Genomic DNA, 22,287 nt, shown 5'->3' on the forward strand with positions numbered 1-22,287 from the left:
TTTTTTCTCTCTTCTTTATTAGTTCCATTTGTTTTCTCTTTCAATTCATTTTTACATGATAACATTTTCATGGAGTTAATATGAACACAAGGAATAACAATTTGTGAATTAAATTAAATTTCAAACAAAAACAAGAAAAAGGAATCAAATTAACTTACAAAATGAATACATGATAATTAGGAAAAGTGAGAGAAAAGTTTCAAATTTATAATGAAAAAGTTTTCCAAACAATTGAAATGATGAAGATGATGATTATATACTTACACCAGGTACTCACCAGATGGAAGCATAAATTTGCAATGATGATGATAAGGGATGAAGAGGGTGGGCTAAAGGTAGATAATGATGATGAGCCTGCATCAGTATTTGGAAGGATGAAAAAGATGAAGATGAAAAACAAGAAAATGAAGGTTAACAAATGCAATTTCAACGTAAAGGTAAACGACAGACAGAAATAGAGAGAGGAAAGTAAGAGAAAAAGAAAGAAACAATGGAAGATAAAGAAGACCGGTTAATCCTCATCCTCATCTTCATCATCATCAAGTTATGATGATGATAGGCTAAGCTAAAATTGTGGATAAGTGGTTATAATAATAAAGGTAAAAAAAACACGAAGATGAAGTTGTCATTCCTATAACCTGTAGACTCTCATCATCATCATCATCATCATTATCATCTCCCTCCTCTTCATCTCACTATCTACCTTAAGCAGATGGTTCCCTAAGACCAACAACAACAACAACAACAACTACAACCTCCACCATGAAAACCCACCCGTACCCCTGAGGGCAAAATAGTAACACCAACAAAAGTTACCAAGAAAACGATACAACCAAAAAAATAAGGAAAGAAAGAGAAAAGTTTTTCCAAGCCACACTTTTACTCTAACACCGCGTCCCTTTCCTCCTCATCATCTTCATCATCATCATCATCATCATTTTCATCTTCATCATCATTATCTTCATTATAATAGGTTGACTTATCCATTAGCAGATGATATCTTCATTGAGAAAGCCAATGTTTACCTGTTTACTTTTAGTTGATAAGTAATATTAACAATTAACATTGGAAACAACAATCAAGTTAATTATTATCATTATCATCAGCAACAATTAACATTATTATTATCATAGGAAGACATTATTACCTCTATGTAATAATAATCATCTTTGTCTCATAAATAATAATAATAATCATCTTCCCAAGGTAATAAGTAATTAAGGTAACAAAAAGTTGATAATAACTTAATCAACTAAATTAAAATATTACAAACACATACTCACATAAGTTATTATAATAACTCAATCAAGACTTTCAGTTGAAACAATTTAATTGTTAGTATTTGCTTGAGATGATTAGTTAATTGTTGCCCAATTTATGTATTTGTGACATTTAATTTCTCTGATTATTTATTAACTGTTGCAGGAGAAAAATTAAATTAATGTTAATTGTTTCATTCTCATCTTGATGTGTTACTTGTAAAGTGTTGATTTGATTAAGTTGAGCAATTGAATTAAATAAGAAAAGTTTTACCTTATGTTGGACACTTAATAACAATTAACTTTTGATTTAATTTCATCTTTAAATTGTCACCTTTTTTTTGTCAAATGATAATAATCATTAATTAAAAGAGACAATTTTAATTTTCTCAGGAAAAATTTAACTGTATTTTGTTTCATTGGAATCCATTTATTGATGATATGAAAATCAGGAAATTTATTGTTATCATGGTGATTCAGATGAAGATGAATCATCACCATGAAATCCAAGACAAGTGACACTCTGATATTTTACCTGGAAATATGAAATTAACATGATGGTGGACATAAAGTTCCGAGAATCTGAACTGAATCGGAGATTGATCAAGTTCAGAGAAACTGAATTTCACCATAGAAGGAAAAAAAAGTTCATCTTCTCATTTAATTTTCCCCTTAATGATGAGATTAAGATGAGAAATATTTATCTTCCCTCGTCTTCATCTTCTCTATCATGATGATGATGATAAAAAGTCATGAAAGATGACAACTGATTTATCTCATCATCATCTCTCTCTCAATGTATCATCTTGATTATACTGATAATGAGAAAAGAATCTGTAACTAAATTAAAGAAACAATTTGCTAATTTGTCAACATTTTCAAGAATCACAATCTTGATTTGACAATCTTTTATCATGATAATACTGAGTAATGATGATGAAACTTATGATAATAATTTGCAGCAATTAAACAGCTGATTAATTAGGGTAAAACAATTAACGATTAACAAGAATTAGTTTAAGTGAAAAAATTAATCAAGTGACATAAATCAGTTGATCAATTTGTTTCCCAGCAATCAGATAAATTTGATTGCTTATCATGAATCAACGATAAAGGTAAGAAAAAAAAATAAGTTCTGACTGATCAGAATTCAGTCAATTGGTTATATAACCAATTCTGATCCTGATTCTGATTCTGATTTCATGATGATTGTTTTTTTTTCAATGATTACGATAATATCTCAAGTTAATATGCTTTTAACCTCAAACAAAAAAAAAGGTAATAATATTTATCTTCTTCTTTTATCTTCTTACAGATTTTATCATCTTCATCTTGAGTGTTCATGGTGGAAAACTCTGAGGGATCGTCTCCTCCTCATGAAGATCCAGAATCGGATAAGACAATGAACAAAAATCTCATCGAGATTCAGTGAAGGATGAAATTGATTTGATTGGGAAAAAGGATAAGAAACTTTTCCAAGGAAACTGGATCAATATCAACTTAATATAATCCTCGATTCTGATGATCAAGTGATGATGATGAAAATGATGAACATCATCATCAGGAAGTGGAAATGAAACCTTTTTTGTTTTCTCTCAGAATTGAATGATAACTTTGTATATTAGATGTTAGAGACAAATGGAATGAAAAATTGTGATAAAATCATTGATTCCAATATCATGATGGGTGAAAGTCTTCATCTTCATTTCCAATATCATCTTTAATCATATTAGTTAGCATCATTTTCATCAACCTTTGCTCACCCTACCACACCCAAAGTCTCCCTCTTAGTGTAGATGACAAATAAGCTGAACCATTTTTGATTGACAGGTTTATTGTCCCGTGTCAAACAGTTTGGACACAAAATTTTCCGCATCACTTTGCTTACTCATCTTCATTATCATCCTCATCCCTTTGAACATCCTGTTCATCATCCGCATCCTTTTTTCATCTCAAATCCGAAAGGCTTAATCTCAATCCCTGACAAAGCAGAAAAAAAATCAAATTTTGTTTTTTTCTTTTACACCAACAAATTAAATCTCAATCTTAATCCATCATCACAATTTAATCTCCCATCTATAAGATAATCAAAAAGATAGAGAGAGAGAGAGAGAGAAAATGATAATCATTATAATGAATTGATAAAGATGAAACTGGTTAACTAATTAACTTTGATTCTGATCACTAATCACGAAGTTAATTAACACACCGTTTAATAAGAGACTAAGGAAAAAAACTATTAGATTAAATTACTTTGGGAAGATAAGCTAATCATCATCATTATATCATCTTCATTAATAATACATAAGATAATTATGATTAGTAACTTTGTATCAATCGATTGTAATATTAAATCATCATCATCATCATCTTCATCTTCATCATCATCAGCAATGAATCCAGCCCATAGACAACAATTAACCGCAACAATTTGGTTAATACCAACAATTTACTATATCCTCCTAATCAATTACCTGATACCAATAAGTTTATCCCAACAATTAATTGGAACCAAATTAACTAATTACAAGAAAATTTCACCAGGTAAGAAACTTTTACCTTTATTATAAACTTTACTTTCTCTCTCTTTCCTTGATTGAAATTTATCATTTTCAAGCAATTAAATACAAATCATCACAACGAAAACATTGACCATTCACAATTAAATGATAGATTGTTGATTGTTACAGTTAATTGTCAAGTACAATTGACTTTTTACCTGCGAAAATGAAAAATAAAAGTTAAACCCAAAAGCACCTCTCAGGTAAAGTGATGATGATGAAAACCTAACCCTTGAAAACAGAGAAAAGGTTAACTCAAGAGAAAGAGAAAAAAAAACTTCTTTTTTTTCGAATATAAACTTTTTCTTCCTCATCATCATCCGTCATCTTCATCTTCCTTCATTGCCTCCCGATCTCAACAAGTTAACAATATAACAGCAACAATAACAAAGGTAGAAAATGAAGAAGAAGAAGAAAAAAGAAAAAGTTTTCTCCTTGGATAGAAGAGAAAATAATTTTCTTTTCTTCCATAGGAAAGAAAAACTTTTTTTACCTGAGAAATTATGAGAAAATTTGAATCAACCCAATTTCCCTCCTTCTTTATACAGGTAGACCCAAAGGTTCACAGGTATTTATATAAGTAGAAAGAGTCTTTTGATTTATATTGATCGTTACAAAACATGTTACCTTTACCTTGGCGCTTTATCATCACCATAAACATCATCATCTCTTTTTTTTTCATCCTCATCACTTTATTTTGAGGTGAGTCCCTTTGATCATATACAAGCTTTTGACCCACAAGTTATACACACCTTTATCATCATTATCTTCATCATCAAATGATGATCATTTTTCAGCAAAATGTTTACACCAAAAGTGACCAAATAGTTACCAATGAAAAAGGTATTTTTTTTAAAGGATCGTTGACTTTTCAATATTACCTTGATGGCGATCATCAATACATCGTTGAGGTTAAAGATGAGGATGCTAATCAATTGGCTCTTTCAAAATGTAATCATTTGTGTATTAACTAATATAAATTGTCAACATTGTTTCGTCCATTGGTGAACTTTGATTTTCCGTTGCAGTTCGAGTTCGATTTGCGTTCTTAAATTAAGGTTCTGAGACTTGGGAGCGAAAAGGATCTTGCATTATCGTTCGAGGAATAGTTCAAAAAGTTTCTGTTGTCGGTCGTTGAAAATTGACATGTTTCGATGGATATATTTTCGCTGGTCACTTGAATGAAAATCCCCGACAAACGCGCTTGATAACATCTCTGTTACAGTTTTCCATGAAATTTTGAAGTAAGTCTTTGACCAAAGAAACAGTTTCAACGGAGCAGAAACAGACGGAAGATTTTATGACCGTGGTCTTGACCCCTTTTACGACTTTACAACTTAGAACACTTTGCAAGCGACGAGAAACAGTTTACATTTTAGGTGAAACAGTTTGATTAACAAACATTGAATTCGTGGTTTCTCAATTATAATTAAAAATCACCATGAATTGATTGATTATTGACTTTGCTACTCTATCAGCTTTTTTTTAAAATTTCAATATTCAGCTCTCGGTTTTTATTGATATATCTAAAGCCCCAGTTTCGTTTATCGTTTAAGTTTATTAATCACTAGAATGATGATCAAAAATTAATTTTTGCATCTGATTTGTAGTAATTGATAACTTTTTTGTATAATTTTTACTCAACTGTTTCACCTAAAATGCAAACTGTTTCTCGTCGCTTGCAAAGTGTTCCCTCTAAGTTGTAAAGGTCAGGACCTTTGAGTTGGAAGACAAGAGTCATAAAATCTTCCCCACCCCCGTTTCTTGCTCGTTGGAAACTGTTTCTTTTGGTTCAGTCCTGTTTCACCAATCCTTTAGCAGCTTAGTGAGAAAAGTAAACAATAAGCTCAACATGTTTTTGGTCTTAAAGTTAATTATCATATTCTGGTACTTTACGAAAATTCTTGCTAATTTTTCATAGAAAATCAATTCATTGAATTTAATCTTGCACATATTTAATCAACATGAATTTTCATATAAAAAGAATCGGAGAATCTACTGATTGTCCATTTATGTTCTTTCTTTTTCTGTGGTTATTTGAATATGGAATTGGTCAAGAACAAGAGAGGAAACTTCAACCTTATTTATCAAAATTTTGTTTATAATTTGAGAAATGAAAGTGTAGATAAAAAATATTGGAGATGTTCCGATTCCAAGTGTAGTGTTACATTGATCACAGAAAACGATCGGTTATTGAAACATCCATCAGCTCATCAACATATTCATCATTTCGACAAAATCGAATTTTTAAAATCAAAAAATCTAATGATTGATTCGATTGTTAATGTTCCAACCAGTAAAGTGAGAGAAATTTTTAATTCGGTGAGTTAATTGTAGTCTCTCTCTCTCTCTCTCTCTCTCTCTCTCTCTCTCTCTCTCTCTCTCTCTCTCTCTCTCTCTCTCTCTCTCATGTCTCATCTCTTACCTCATCTTTCTCATCTCTCTCTCTCATGTCTCATCTCTTACCTCACCTCTCTCATCTCTCTCATCTCTTACCTCATCTCTCTCATCTCTTATGGTTATTATTATTATTATTATAATTATTATAATTATTATAATTATTATTATTATTATTATTATGAGAGGAAGAGCTTTCTTTGATTTCAAATGGACAATCAACTAATTCAGTTCCACTTTTCAAGAGTTTGAAAACTAGTTTATCAAAGAAAAAAAAATATCCTGAGGATAAGGGACAGTTAACCAAATAATTATTCCTCAAGATTATCAATTAACTAAATATAATGAAAATTTCTTCTAAGCTCATCTAATCCAACAAATGGAATATTAGTTTTGGAACAATTCAATTTCTATACTTATTATGTCGTCAAAGAGTTTATGTAGATGGGACATTCGAAGTTGCTCCTCGATTTTGTCAATTGTTCACCTTTATATTTAGTTAATGAGGAAATGTTTTGTGCAATTTATTCATTGCTCCCTGATAAGAAATTGATAACATACAGAAAATTAATAATAGAAATTAAATCAATTGCTAATCAAAATGGTTTGAACTTCAATCCCCAGCATTTACACTGTGATTTTGAATTAGCTATCATACAAAGTATGAAGATTGAATTTCCTAATATCTCAATTCATGGTTGTTACTTTCATTATGCTCAATGTTTAATGAGAAAAATTCAAAATTTAGGAATGAAAAGTTTATATGAAAATAATCAACAATACAAACAGGTAATTAAAAGGTGTGTAGCTTTACCTTTAATGAGCTTAGATGATATTGATTCTGCTTGGTTTTTAATTAATGAATGTAATCAATTAAATGATGACAAATTGAATAAGTTTCTGTATTATGTTCAATCTAATTGGTTGGATGATGACGCTACTTTCCCGAGAGCGATTTGGAATCACCACGAAAATTATGGTACCAGGACAACAAATCATCTCGAGGGTTTTCATAATAAATTGAATAGACACTTTGATAATCATTCGCCTAACCTATTCAAACTGATTGAAACATTACAAAGCTTAGAAATGGAATCAAAAATTGATCTATCTCATGTGATGAACGGTAAAAATGTCCATTATAAAAATAAGAAATATGAACGAATTAATGAAAATTATAAGTTTTATACTGTAAGTTATCAAAATGATGCGATTGATTTACTTGATTATCTTGATTTATCAACTAATTTGATGTGATTTTAAATAAACTAAAACAATTGTCTTCTTCGGAGATTTAGCCCATCTCTTTATGCTAATGAGCTTGTTTACTTTTCTCACTAAGCTGCTAAAGGATTGGTGAAACAGGAATATACCGTTTCTTTTTGGTCGGAAAGACTGTAAAATGTTATTTGACCTTAAATTGATCTTCTGACTCGTTATTCAGCCGATAATCTCAGTGACCTTTACTTTTCGATATGAAAATTGAGTGTATTTCAAACTTATTATTATTATAAAGCTCAGAGTAAAATTTTCCAGCACCAGGTCGATGCTGATGAGCCCGTTTGATTTGCTGCAATTAAATCAATGGTATTTTTATTTATTATTTTTGTAAATTGTTTACTCACAGTAATTGATTAGTAAATCATACAAAACGGTGTCGTTAATGCCAAAGGTAAACAATCAACAGCAATACAATAACAATTAAAGACAACAATTGATAATCTTTATGTTAACATTTTTCACTTTACCTTGTAAACAATTAAAATTGTTTACAATTTACAACAGGTAAAAATGCAAAGGGTCAGTTTAATGTCCAAGCTTTAATTTTAATCTGTAAGCGGAACCAGAAAAACACCTTGACCTTGTTATCAATGGTATCATTAGACTGGACATGAATGTGTGTCCACTTGGTAAACAAACTGACCAAAGGTAAAACTATCCATTTGATAAACAAACACCTTTCCAAAGAAAAGGTCACTTTTTTGATCTTGTGGTCAGTTTACCGAATTGAAAGTAAACAAATTGCAGCTTGACCAGTGGAAATTGAATCGATGACCATTTTCCCATAAAAAAAGCAAGTAAAAGTTGGCGAGCAATTGAATTTAATTTGGAATTAACAACAATTAAGATAAACAATGAAAGTGTTTCTGTTTTTCTTGATTACCAACAAATTTGCAATTAACCATCACAATTAAAATTGTTAAAATAATTAAAAATCCAAAGCAAACTAATTGGAAACAATTTAATTGTAGCCCAAACAATTTCAGATACAAAGTAATCAAAATTAATTGAGTTTACCAGTTATTTTCAATTTAATTGTCTTCCCCATTGAATTAACCAACAATCAACGATCAACACAATTAAATACAACCAAAGTGTCTGTAGTTAATGGTGTTGATTTGATTAAATTGCAACAATTAAAAACAACAAAAGTTTCAGGAAAAAAAATGATTAATCATTTTGAAACCATTTTTCTGGCAATGATACAGATGATTATCTGAAATCTTTATATTGATATCAACAATTAACTAATCACTGTAGCTAACAAAATTAGATTTAGCTGTTTTAATCATCAACAGTCAATGATTAACCACACCTAGATAATTATAACAATCAAGTCAATGTAATTATTTGGTAACTGAAACATTTACGAAGATGTTGAAAAAAAAGGTTCATACAAAAATCCTATTGAAATAATTTCATCAATCTTTGGGTTGATATTGAGCTGAAATCATCGTCATTATCATGATACATACATAATTCAATCCATGTCCCACCTCCACCCACCTTCATCTTCCACCCTCCACCTCCTCTTCCTCCTCCTCATCCTCTTCTCTGTGTCTCCTCTTACAGAATTTTAAATTTCTCTTCATTCATTAATCTTCCCACCCACTTAACCTTCTCTCTCTCCATCCACCCTCCTTCCATCTGTCATTGATCCTAAAACCCACCCTGGTCACTATTCCGTAACGTTTATATATTAATCTTCCCACCTCCCTCTCTCCCTCTTTCTCTCTGTATCTCTGAGGTTTCCACTCTCTCTCTCTCTTTGTAAACTGATCGCTTCTCTCTCGTTATGTCCAAATGTCTTTTTGTGTGTTTTTTGTTGCTCGATTCAAAATGATCGGTCCAATGATTCCTGTTTAACCCTGAACCCAACCCCTTACACTGTATATATCTATGAATATACAGGGACACACATAGACTACAAAAGGAAAATGATCTCTGTCTCTCTTTCAGATCCTTTGTATTATATTATCTTTCCATAAGCAGTCACATAATCTTCAAATAATATCAATCCGTTGCCCTTAAGCGTTTATAATCATGAGATGAAAATTGTTTAATACACAATCAAATTGATCGCTTGTTGATATTGCCTTTTTATCACCAACATCCCACCGACCTCAATGTCCTTCTCGTTTACCGTTGTGTAACCTTTGCCAAGATTGTGCAACGATGAGTAAAATCATCATCATCATCCTGCTCCTCTAATAGTTTGTAATGTGATCACCATCAGTGTGTGTGTTTTAAAAAGATGCGGATTTGAGAGAGAGAGAGAGAGAGAGAGAGAGAGAGAGAGAGAGAGAGACTTAATTTTTTCTTCTCTATCATTTTCATCTTCATCATCTTTTTATTATAATCCAATGAAGTTTATATAACTTACAACCTGGTTTGTGGTTTACCGATGTTGATGATGATAATGATGATGCTATCAAATGATGAGGATGAACTTGAATATAAGATTAACCTTATTAGAACTTTTTTGTTAAAAGAAGAAAAAAGTTTTATCAACCGAAAATTATCATTATCTTTTCAGGTCCAATAGGTTTTTCCAATGTTCATCTGAATGCATCATTCACCTTCTCATCCACATCATCATCTCCTACCCACGCCTATCATCATCATCTCTCTCATTTAAATCATCTTAATAATCATCTTCTCATCCTCATCAGTTTCAGTATTGACAAAAATGGATTATGATGAAAAAAAGACTCTCACAAAGATGAAAATTTATCATCAACCCACTTTTCCTCCTTATCCTCATCATCATCTTCCTCTCCATCACCTAATCATAACTGTAACCATTAACTACCAAGGGTGACACATTATTCAAATTAAATATTGTTAATCAACAAGATTTATGATCATTTTGTCTTATTAACAATCAACATCAATTCACCATCACAGGAATCAACATAATTGAACAACTAAATCAACTGTTACTCTATCATGATAATCAAACAATCAATTGTAAATAAAATTAACTTTCCAATTGAATTAACATTAATCACAAATGATCAGATGAGGGAAACTTAAATTACACCTCTGGTTAAATTGCAATGGAAATGATTAAAAATAAACAACAGGAATAGAGCAAAAAAAAGGGTCACATGAAGATGATCATTTTCACAGAATAGCCTGAGGTCATTTATTTTTTTCTTCTCCTTCTACATCACCAATTACTCTAATTCTCTCTCTCTCTCTCTCATTTGATTTTTTTCTTCTTCTCTGGATCTTTGCCTTCCAATAACAAAGAGATGAAGAGAAAAATTTATCCTCATCATGAACTAGATTCATCTTCATCTTCATCTTCATCTTCATCATCTTCCTCATCCTCATTGATGCCACGAGCTAAATCCCATCAATTTATCAATACAAATCCATAAATTAAAACCTTATCCTTATTAATCAGGTTTCATATTCATAACAATTTATCCCTTTGATTATTATGATTGACAATTAGTTTTACATCCTCATATTATCATAAAACACCATAATTAATTTGCTTTAACAACAATTAATTTACATTCAATTTAACTGATCCTCTTGTTAACCCATTAATTAAAACTAAATCAAGGTAAAGGATAAAGTTGATTGCATTAATTATCAAGTGGAAATACATTTTCATAATAACTTGAGATTATTGGTTAGAAAGGTAAGAATGATGATTATCATCTTGTCATCCTCTCTCTCTCTCTCTCTCTCTCTCTATCTTCATCATCATGTTTACCTGTGATGCTTTTTAACCTGTCAATCAAATAACATGTTGACTTAGAGCTTCTTGTTTATATGATTACATTGAATTAACTTTTTCGTATTGAAGATGAAAAAAAAGTTTACTAATCTTCATCTTAATCATCATCATCTTTATGGTTACAAAAGGATATGATGATGATAATAAGATGATGATGATGATGATAAGTAAATACAAATAATTATCATCATCAGGATAATAATAACATTCAGTTAGAAATCACGTTTCTATTCATTATTATATGGATTTCAATTGGAATTGAAAAATATCATGAGGAAAATAAATTGTTGTTCAAATTTCTGATGATTATCATGAACATTATGAAATAATCAAGGTAGATTATCATTAAATAATCAAATATCAAACCATAATCATCATCGTTTACAAATCATTGGGAGTGGTTCATTTTTTTATGGGAGTGAATTAGTTCAAATATTTTGATTACAATTAACTTTTGCATATTTATCGATGTATAAGATTAATACGATTTGAAATAAATCACAATTAAAGTTTTACAATAAAGTTGATTAAGGTGTGCAATCAATAACAATAATGGCGGAGAGATGAAAATTTAATCAATCAATTGAAGCCAAATCATTGAAGTTAATCATTATTTACATAATTAACTTGCAATCAAATCAATGGATTAGAAAGTTAATTGTTGATTTAATTGTTGATAATTTCTTTCTCTCACTCTCAGTAACACCTTTTTAAATTGTTACATCTTAATTAACTAAATTGACAAATATGAAAAAAGTTTCACAACACAATCAATGTTGATTATCAACAATTAATTGATTGTAAGTTTTGCAACCTCTTGATTATGTTAATGATGATTAAATTGTTGATCTGCTTCAAGGGATATTTAAGTTAATCATTAAAGAAAATCAAATCAAAAAGTCAAGTTGACAATTAATTTTTTCTTCATCTAAGTGTTTGAATGATCAGCAATCAAAGTTGATGATGATAATCAAATGGTAACCCTAAAGGGGATAAGGTGTGTCCAGTATGATGATGATGATGAAGATGATGGAGAAACATCTTCATCATCATCTTTTAGCTCAATTTTGTCGCACTATCATCAGTAGTAGATTGTAATAGTTAACCAGTAGTTTCAACTAATTAAAGTCTCCCAAAGTTATTTACAATTAATTATCGATGATACTGATGCACACCTTTACAATTTGTTAATAGTCTTTAGGTATTTAATCATCATTATCATGATGAAAGTAAAGTAAGAAACTGATTCCTTGAAACCGATAAGATTGAGATGATTTTTTTTACCTGAAAGTTTTTTTTTCCTCTGAGATGATGAAGTTATCATGATGAAGGGAAAAAAACGTATTCCAATCTTTCACAAGATGAACCTGAATGATTATCACCGTTGTATTATCAATCGATGATGATGATGATGATGATAACAAAGTACTAGTTAGTCCAGAGATGAATAAAATGATGAAGACAAAATGTTTTCTCTCTCTCTCTCTCTCTCTGGGTCTTTCTCTCAGAAGTAAAAGATTGTACTATTGAAATTAATGATTATACCCTGAGGCATAAGGATAAGATTATGGTAAAGCATCAGAACCGAATCAGAGAGATGAAGATGAAGAAGAAGAAGAAGAAGAAAAAAATGATGAGGATGATAAAGATTCCCTGGTAAGAGACTAATGAAGTGCGACCAGCAGTAGTTCAAGGTAAGTATTGGGTCTTCATCTTCATCACTCAGCCTCACCCATGGTAAAGGATGAAGAAGATGATGATGATGAAGATGAAGATGAAGATGCGGATGATAACCCAATCTCCTTGATGATGGAGACTCCTTGTTGTGAAAAAATCTTTTCGTTTTATCCTCATCATCTTTTCCCAATCAAAAGTATAAAGATAAACTTTTCCCTTCCTACTAATTAAATCAAAATTAATTAAGATGAAAGGTAAAAATTTTTCATTCAAATAAATGATTTTATCATTTTAATTACCTGATAGATAAAAAAAATAACAATATCAAATGGTAATAACAATTAAAATCATTGGTAATAAAAAAAAATGATATAACAATGATAATTAAGGTAATAACAATTAAAGGTAAATGATTAACTTTTTCACTCCCAATTTTTTGATTGCTTTTGATTAGTAGATTTAATTACAATGTTAATCAATTGGATGCAGATGATTTAGTAATGGGTAATAAAAGATTATGATTATGGGAATAACAATTAAAAGACAATCGTAATTGTAATTTGATTTTTCGGCTTCTGTTATAATTGGTTTGATTTTCTTACAACCATTTTGGTTAATTAAGAGTACCAATAGTTAATTGTTTCACTGGGTAGGTGGACAATTTAAACTCACCTGAAAGGTGATTGGAACCCAAGTAAATATATAAATAAATTAGTCTACCTGTACCACTCCTACCTGAGGATGATAATGATGATGATGTTTGGATGAAGATGAGGCTACCTTGTGAAAAGCGTTAGCAAAATATCAGGTATGAAAAAAGCGCATTTGATGAGCTCAAGATGAAGATATGATTCATCATCATTATTATCATCTTCATGTCACGTAAATGAGAGTGAGAAAGATAAAAAGAAGGAGAGGGAAAGGGAGAGAGAGAAACTCAGAGGATCAAGAAGATATGAAGATGAGGAGACACTTGGATAATGGACATTGATAATGTCCACTGACAGTGACACACCTTTAGGTAAACATTGAAATATTTTTCTGTTATAATGGTCACTAGTTTTTTCATCATTATCATCATTATCTTTCTCTCTCACTCTTCCCCTCTTCAAGGTAATATTTATCCATCTGTCTCAATCTCTTGGTCATTAAGCTTTAATCTTAATCTTTTAATATCTTACCTGAGATAATGTTAAGTTATGATTATTGTTAAATGTTTGCATCTTTTTTTTTACTCTGGTTATCAAGGGAATCATATGTTTAGTGTTGTTGTTTTTTCACCTTGATTTTTATCATTTGTTTTTCTTTCCCTCGGTGGGTTCAACAGGGTGGAGAGTGGGTGAGTTATTTATCTGAATGGAATTGAGAGTAGAAAAGAATCAGATGAAACTTTCTTTTCTTTCTGTTTTATTAGCTTATTTTTTCTCTCTCTCTATTCTCTTTATTATTTTTTCTTTTCTTTTCTTTTCTTCATATATATAAATTTTCTTCTTCTCATCTTGTTGATGATTTTCCTCTTCATGTGAAGGTGAGAATTCATTTGAAGAGGAAGAATGAATTTTTTCACCGAAAACTCAGCAGGGAGTTAACATGAACATTGATTGACAGGTAACATTCAAGTTCAGGTAATAAGAAAAAAAAATTGTTCCAAAATAAAGTTTAGTTAAAAGGAAAGAAAATAAATTTTAGAAAAAAAATTGATGCTCTTCATCTTTATCACCATCATCATCATCATCATCTTTGCATCATTATCATCATTATCAATAGGCTTTGTTTACCTAATCATCTTAATCGTGATCAATGTTAGATGATAATCATCATCATTATGATTCCATATATAACATTTCAAAGGAAAAGAAGAAAACTTCAACAATTCATTTTCTATTCTTCAACTTCCAGGATAAGTCAATAATCATCATGATTAAATCATTGGCCAATCAGTTAACTGAATATCATGATAATTATCATGAATTAAGAGGCTAAAAAAATTCCAACGAAACTTTTAGTCGCCTCGTCACTTTCGTTGCAACGAAACGTTGATGAACTTTTTTTCTGGTTCCAAACGAAGGTAAAACTTTTACTAAGCCTTCAAATGGTGTTATTGATTATGATGAATAGGATGAAGATGAAGACGAAGAAGATGATGATGATGATGCAGATGAAGATGATTTAATAATATTAGAAGACCCTTTTAACTATGTTACTTTACCCTGAAGGTATCACGGAATAGGAATCAATAGATTCTGATAATGAATATGATGGATACAAACCTCTGAATATGATGGCTTAATTTACTCTTCTGTCCTCATCCTCATCTTCATCATCTATTCCAAATGATGATAATATCATCATCATCTTCATCATCAGAAGCCTTAAATCCAATAAATAATAAAATGTTTTCGCTTCCGTGCTCAGCCAACGCCTTAGGCTTGAATCTTTATCATATTTTCATTTTCACTCATTTTTACCTTTCACTTTTACTTGTTCATCATCATCATCATCTTCATATAAAAAAAGATGATTATTATTATCATCATCTTCAACCTTACCAGTAATCTGGATAAGTAATTTAAAGTTAATCTCTCAATCACTGGTAGATTTAAAATTGAGCAACACGAAATGTAATCAACGATTTTTTTTGTAATACTAAACATTTCAAAGTCCTTGTTGCTATTCATGACGATGATGAAGATGAAGATTATGATGTTAATAATGATGTTTAACTCAAAAAAACCCGGATAAGTCCATAGTTCTGGTGCCTATGGGCCAATTCAACTATCAAACATCATTATCATCATTAACTCGTAGCATTTTCTTGTCCCAATGTAACTTTATTTTCACCTTAGGTCTTGATTTAAGTTTTTCTTGCAACAATTTACTGTTTCATAATAACCATTGATGATGATAATGATGATCGTTTTACCTTTAGATTGTCCTTTTTTACCTTCTAATGGTGTTTATCTGTTGATGTTGTTGTTGTTGTAGGTGGTGATGATAAGTTACCTGTGTAAAAGTGATGAAAACTACAAGGAAAATGATGTTGAAAGGTTGAATGATTTGGACAATTAACAACAAAAAGCATCATCATCAATGATCAGTTGATTATGATAACATGGACGGTTAAATATCTAACAACATGTTTAACCTTAATCATTTACCAAAGTTTGTTGGTTTAAATTACGTCAAACAATTAACACTTGATGAACATACAACAACAATTTATCAACTAGAGGACAATTTAATTGTTAACATTGCATTCTAATAGCAACTCCACCCCAATCTTAGGATTTGCTGTTGATGAAAATAAACTTTACGGTTTAAGGATTAACATGGATTAGTAGGTAATCAACGACTCGATGGATAGAAAAAAAAGTTTAAATGAATCAATTGTCTATCTATTGTAATAGTTTCTGATTCCGTTTCCGTTTTGACAAGAAGACAATACAACAATTGATAATGAAGATGAAGATGATTATGATGACCCAATGTAACAAGAGTCCCGGATGTAGTTACGATAACTAACTAACTAATTATTAGTGTTTTTTTTTTACTTCATCTTGTCAACAATTTAAACGATTGACTTAATTGTTGACACATAAATAGCAGATGAAGATGATGATGATCAAGATTAAGATTGTTGATAAACAAAAGTTTGCAAAAGTTTTTTGTTGTTACGATTTTATTACTTTTTCTTGTTTTTTATCAACATTTACAATCAAATTGTTTCAATGGTTCACTGATTGTCTTAAATTATCAACGTTAGTTAAAGTTAATTGTGTCTACTCATCATCCCAATTATCATTTTTACCAACCAATTGCCAAACAATTTAACACAAAGATAAACAATAAATGATCATTTTTTTCAATTGCCAACAATTAGAGCTGAATTTTCATTTTTTATCATCATCATCATCATCATATCTTCATCTTCATCTGCAACTATTATTAGCATCCTCATCATCGTGTGTACAGTTACATTGATGAAATGTTGGACACAACAATTGATTTGACTCTAAATTGTTGACCAAATTGTTGAGTCTCTTTTTTTTGCTTCAAACTGTCAAAAATGTTTTCACCTTCAATGCATTTCAATTGCAATTACAGTTTTTGCAACATCATCATTTGCAACAATCAAAATCGCAGTAATTGTAGCTCATGTCATCGCAATTGCAATTTAAAAAATCCAATTGCAATTATAATTATAATTGCAATTACCACACACAAACACATAGAAACTCAAGCAATGTTGAATTGTTTGTCTTAGTACATTTGAAAGTTGATACTGATTTTTTAATTTTCTCGTGCAAATGTAAATTGATTGACATTGTTGATCCAATCAGCCCACCGTCAGCATCATCACCTCCACCATCACCCACTGTCCACCCCAGACCATCAACATGATTACATTAATTTTCCACCTCGAAAAGACTTTCCAATTGGATTCATTTCCTTTTCTTTTCCCTGGTTCATTCATTTCCTTTTTCCTTCCAAGTCTCTCTATTTGTTTATCTACTTTCGAGTTTACTATTGTCATCGATTCGTGTATTTGACAAGTGCAATGTGTCAGAACAGGGGTGAGAATACAGGGTGTGTGTGTGTGGGTGGGTGTTTGTATCAATAGGATAGAATTTGGAGAAAAAAAATTCGAAGGGAAAAAAGTTCTATGCAAAAGTTTTCGATCCTTCCAATCCATTGATGCTTAAATTGTTTACTATTTGTATTCAATCAAATTGTTCAATGTTCATTGTTGAATTTTGTGTGTTGGTTACACAATTTAATCAATAATTAGCTTCTAATTGTTAATGTTTCAAATTTGGTAGCAAATGAATCGCTTGGTTAATGGAAATTTAAACAATTAAGGTTTCAATGTTCATGTTAATTGTTAAGTTAATTCATTATCAGCATCATTAACATGATTAGTTTGTATTACAAATACAATACAATAGGATGAGGATGATCAGGGAGATGATAAAGAAGAAAAAATTTCTTTTATTAAAACTTTCATTTTCTCCATCAACTTGATTGTCATTAACTTAATTGTTATGAGTTCATTTCTCATATTCGAGCCAAGAAAAATTTTCGAACTTTTTTTTCTCTGAACATTTAAACTTTTTTTGTTCTATTCGCCTTCATATTCGTATTGTTGCCAAGTTAATTATTCAATTTAATGACAATCAATTATCTCTAAATTGTACTACACAGCCAACAATTGAAGGAAATATCAGAAAATCAGAATAAAAAAAACAAAACTTTCGAAAACCTCAGAACTTTTCAGTTAGAACTTTTTCTCTCTCTCTTTCGAGTTTTCGATTCTTAATCAGATAATAGTTGATGATAATCTTTCATGATCAACTGTTAATCATACACCTGATAGATAATAATAAGATAATAATAAGATTGTTATTGAGTAAGAAAAAAGTTTCTCGAATTTTTTTTTATCAATTTAACCAATACAATCAATTGTATTATGATTATAATCAACAACGGTAGTTATTTTGATTACCAGTGCTAATCATTTTGATGATAATAGTTAAATGTGATTGGCACCTTAATAGCAATCAATTGAAATGAGTCTACAAATATGAATGAATTGAATGAAAAGTAACCTTATTAATCCGGAAGAAAACGGAACAAACTTTTCCCCATCCTAATCATTATGATTGTTATTAGGTTGTAATGATAACATAGATGAAAGTAATCAATGGGAAAAGGATGATAATCATCATCTTCATCCTCAACCTCATCATCATCATCAATGATGATAGTTAATATTAGAGTAAAGGTAATAAGACAAGCAAAGTCCAGTTTCCATTTTTCTGACCTTCTAACAATCACTTAGTAAACTAATTTTACCATCAAAGTACATTGATAACCTTAATCATGTTAATCATTTTCTTGAGATTAAAACAATTTAGTTGGTCGAATTTGTGTTTAGAACTTTTTTTTATTTCTTTTCTTTTGTTTTCAATTCTGTTCAAAGTTTTTCTATCAACTTGTTCAACTAATTGACTTCCAAATATTCTGGTAAATTGTTATTAGAATTATAATATTTCGTTGGGGAGGTCTCTTGATTTGTTGTAACAATTAAGAGTTAAGGTAAATATTAAATTTCCATTGAAAATTATTCAAGGTTTTGTTCAACTTCTTTGATTACATGAATACAATTAAGGTGGATAATTATTAACTCTGAAAGCGTTAAACTGTCAATATTAAATACTATGTTGAGTGTTTTAGGCTTGATTGTTGTGGATAAATTTTAATAATCAACAATTATTATGAGTAAATTATGTTGATTATGAACACACACAACGAGAAGATTGAGATTGGCATCATCACGGATCTAGTAAAGTTTCAATTGAGGATAAATTGTTTTAAATAATTTAAGATTCATGTGTTAATCTCAAGCCGATAAACATGAGCTAATATTATGTTTAATGATTTTATTATTATCCAACTTTTTCAATTGATCATCTCTCTCACTCTCTGCCTCTCTTTCATATTCTTAGTATGATGATGAGGATCAAGTTGATGTTGTCTTGATCATAATTGAACAAATTAGCAACAGTAATCATGATTATAACAGTAGTAGTAGTAGTAACAATCATGATGACAAAGTAAAAGGTAATGATTAAGATGAGGATGAGGATGCGGATGATAACTTTTTTCCCGTTGATTGTGATTAGTTTTAATTGGAAAAAAATATCCTGACATGTAAGATGAATTATGGGCTTCCATAGGAAAGATATTTATTATTGAGAGAGAGAGAGAGAGAGAGAGAGAGAGAGAGAAGATGAAACTTGGAGGTAAACCACATCTTCGTCTTCGACTGTTCTTACCTGTGAGCGACTTTCATCTCCTTGAGACTTTATCACCTGTCAGAAGACAGAGACTGAGACTTTGCTCTCGGAGGAAGTTAAAAGTCACAACGAGAAGAGAGTGGATGAAGGTTGGAAAAGAGGAGTGGGAGGAGGTGGAGGTGGTGGTTAGTAGTTACCTCCTTCTGAGAGAGAAAGAGATGGAAAATTTTTGCCAAGAAAAAAAAAGTTCTAATACATTAGATGGATATAATAGTATTTACGGTTTACTGCGTCGACGATTAAGTCATTAAAAAGGACGACAGGATGTTAACTATAACATTTTGTCCTTATTATTATATTGCTATTATCATCCTAATCATCATCATCATCAACCTCGTCATCATCCTAACAATTATCATCTCAAATCATGTTTCCTATTGATGCGAAACCTTGACAACCATTTTTGTTGGATTACAAATTCTAACACCATCACTTTTACCTGAAGATTGAGTTTATTTTCCGATGGTTAATTGTTTTCCCTTCTCAACAATTAATTAATTCAACTTCCTTTCACAAGGTTAATCAAGATTATAACAGAAATATCCGCTTCTAATTACCATGGATTATCAAAATGAACGAAATTTTTTTCTTTCCCAAATTCCAAAAGTAGATTAATCTGAATTATCATCTTAATGGTAATCATATGTACTTGGAAAACAGATAAACATTAGATAATATTAACACTTATAATTTATTGGAAGAAAAAAAGAGAAAAAAAATTCATTAATTCAATTCTAATTCAATGTTAATTTCTTATTACAAATGAGCGAGAGAAACGTAACGAAATGAAAAGTTTTCGTTGCAACGAAATTTTCGTAATAACTTGTTAAGGTAATTAAAGTGATTCCATTAGATTGTTTTTCTACTTTTTTTTATTGTTCAACCTTCAACCTAACAATTAACTTAATTGTGATTGACTTTTATTATTAAATTTGTGAGATTGATTATAAATGAAGAAAAAGTTAATCAAATGATTTATGTGATCGTAATCAACTTAATAGAGTTTCAAATGTATAATATAACTTTTTTTTTTGCTTCGTTGTAAATTGTTAGGGTAAAATTTTTGATTCGTTGATTAGTTAATTCGTTGATATTGATGATTAAGATGACGATGAAGATTATTATGATAATTATAATGATGACAAACTCTTTTATTTAGTAAAAATGAGTTAATTTAATCGCATTGATTACGATGGATTAAGTGGTTAATCGTGTTCAGCATATCGCTAATGTCGTTTAATCAGATTTTTTCAGCATTTTCTTTTTCTCTCTCTTCCTTTTCATCTTACTATCTCACGCTTGTAAAATCATCTTCATCATCCTAATCATCATCATTAGTCTTGTGTTTATCTGGAATAATGAAGATGAAGAGCAAGAAGAGAGAGAGAGAGAAGAGAAAGAGAAAACTAAATCTTCTTAAAAAAAGACAAACATCTAATACTCTTAATTTCAACTTCTCCCTCATCATCATCGTCTCTCTCTCTCTCTCTCTCAGTGTATTAGGATTATCTAAGACTTACACCTTCATCTTCATCATCTCCATCATCATTATCTTCATTATCATCAGCTTTTTACCATCCAAACTATTCTGAGTATTCATTTTTCACATTCCATCAGCTGAATTGTGAATCTCCCTCAGCATCAAATTCAATCAACAGAATTTTTTTCTTCTAATATTATTTTTCATCTTATGATGATATAGAATCCATTTAGTGTAGGGGATCATCATCATTCTTTTTCATACAAAAAATGATGAGAGTGGGAGATGATGAGGATGATGGTGAAACGAAATCTTCTGCAAGTTATTAGACGATTTCTCAGCATTTGGATGTTACCTTGTTAATCTAATGAAAGAAACATTTTCTCTCTCTCTCTCATCTTATTTACCATTGGTGTAGATTAGTTTATTAATAGATGGATGATGATAACGATAATGATGATGAGGATGATAAGCTAATAACCTGTTTCTTTTACAGGGAAAAAAAGGAAGCTCTAGATTAAGATTAAGATGAAAATTGAATCTGTTTTTTTTACTTGAAACATTTAAATCAGCAAAGTAAAAATAATGTGACATTTATATGTAACTACTACTGACAATTATCAACAGACAAGGTAAAAGTTTTCAAGGTGAATAGTAAATTATATTGATGATAATTGTCCATCAATATTATCAGTTCAACATGAGACACACCTTAGATGATGAATTTAAAGGTAAATCAGTAACCCAATCAATTGATTAATTCTGTTGATTGTTATCAAGATTATTGCAGATTCTTCATAGTAAATTAAGTTATCAGAGAGAGAGAGAGAGAGAGAGAGAGAGAGAGAGAGAGAGAGAGAGATCATATGAAACGAATGAAAAATTTACCGAAAATCTTCATTACCGATATTAGCATTTCTCTTAACCCCTCAGGCTAACCCACTCCATCCCTTTTGGCTTCTTGTGGGGGTCTGATTACAATTAGAAATTGATTATGAATCAGAATTTAATCAACAGTTAA

At 30.3% G+C, this 22,287-nt stretch overlaps 1 protein-coding gene across 2 annotated transcripts in view; it reads left to right on the forward strand.

Moving 5' to 3' along the window:
- The window catches only part of LOC128385954 (semaphorin-2A-like), a 121,770-nt gene that overhangs the window by 60,064 nt on the left and 39,419 nt on the right, over positions 1 to 22,287 (forward strand). For both annotated transcript variants that reach the window (XM_053344895.1, XM_053344894.1), the window contains exon 5: positions 2,575 to 3,803. In XM_053344895.1, the coding sequence (XP_053200870.1) occupies positions 3,575 to 3,803 (229 nt within the window). In that variant the 5' untranslated portion in view covers positions 2,575 to 3,574. The remainder of the gene's footprint in view (positions 1 to 2,574; positions 3,804 to 22,287) is intronic.

This window comes from Panonychus citri, unplaced genomic scaffold (genome assembly GCF_014898815.1).
Source record: "Panonychus citri isolate SS breed McGregor unplaced genomic scaffold, ASM1489881v1 Contig00063, whole genome shotgun sequence".
Classification (NCBI taxonomy): domain Eukaryota; kingdom Metazoa; phylum Arthropoda; class Arachnida; order Trombidiformes; family Tetranychidae; genus Panonychus; species Panonychus citri.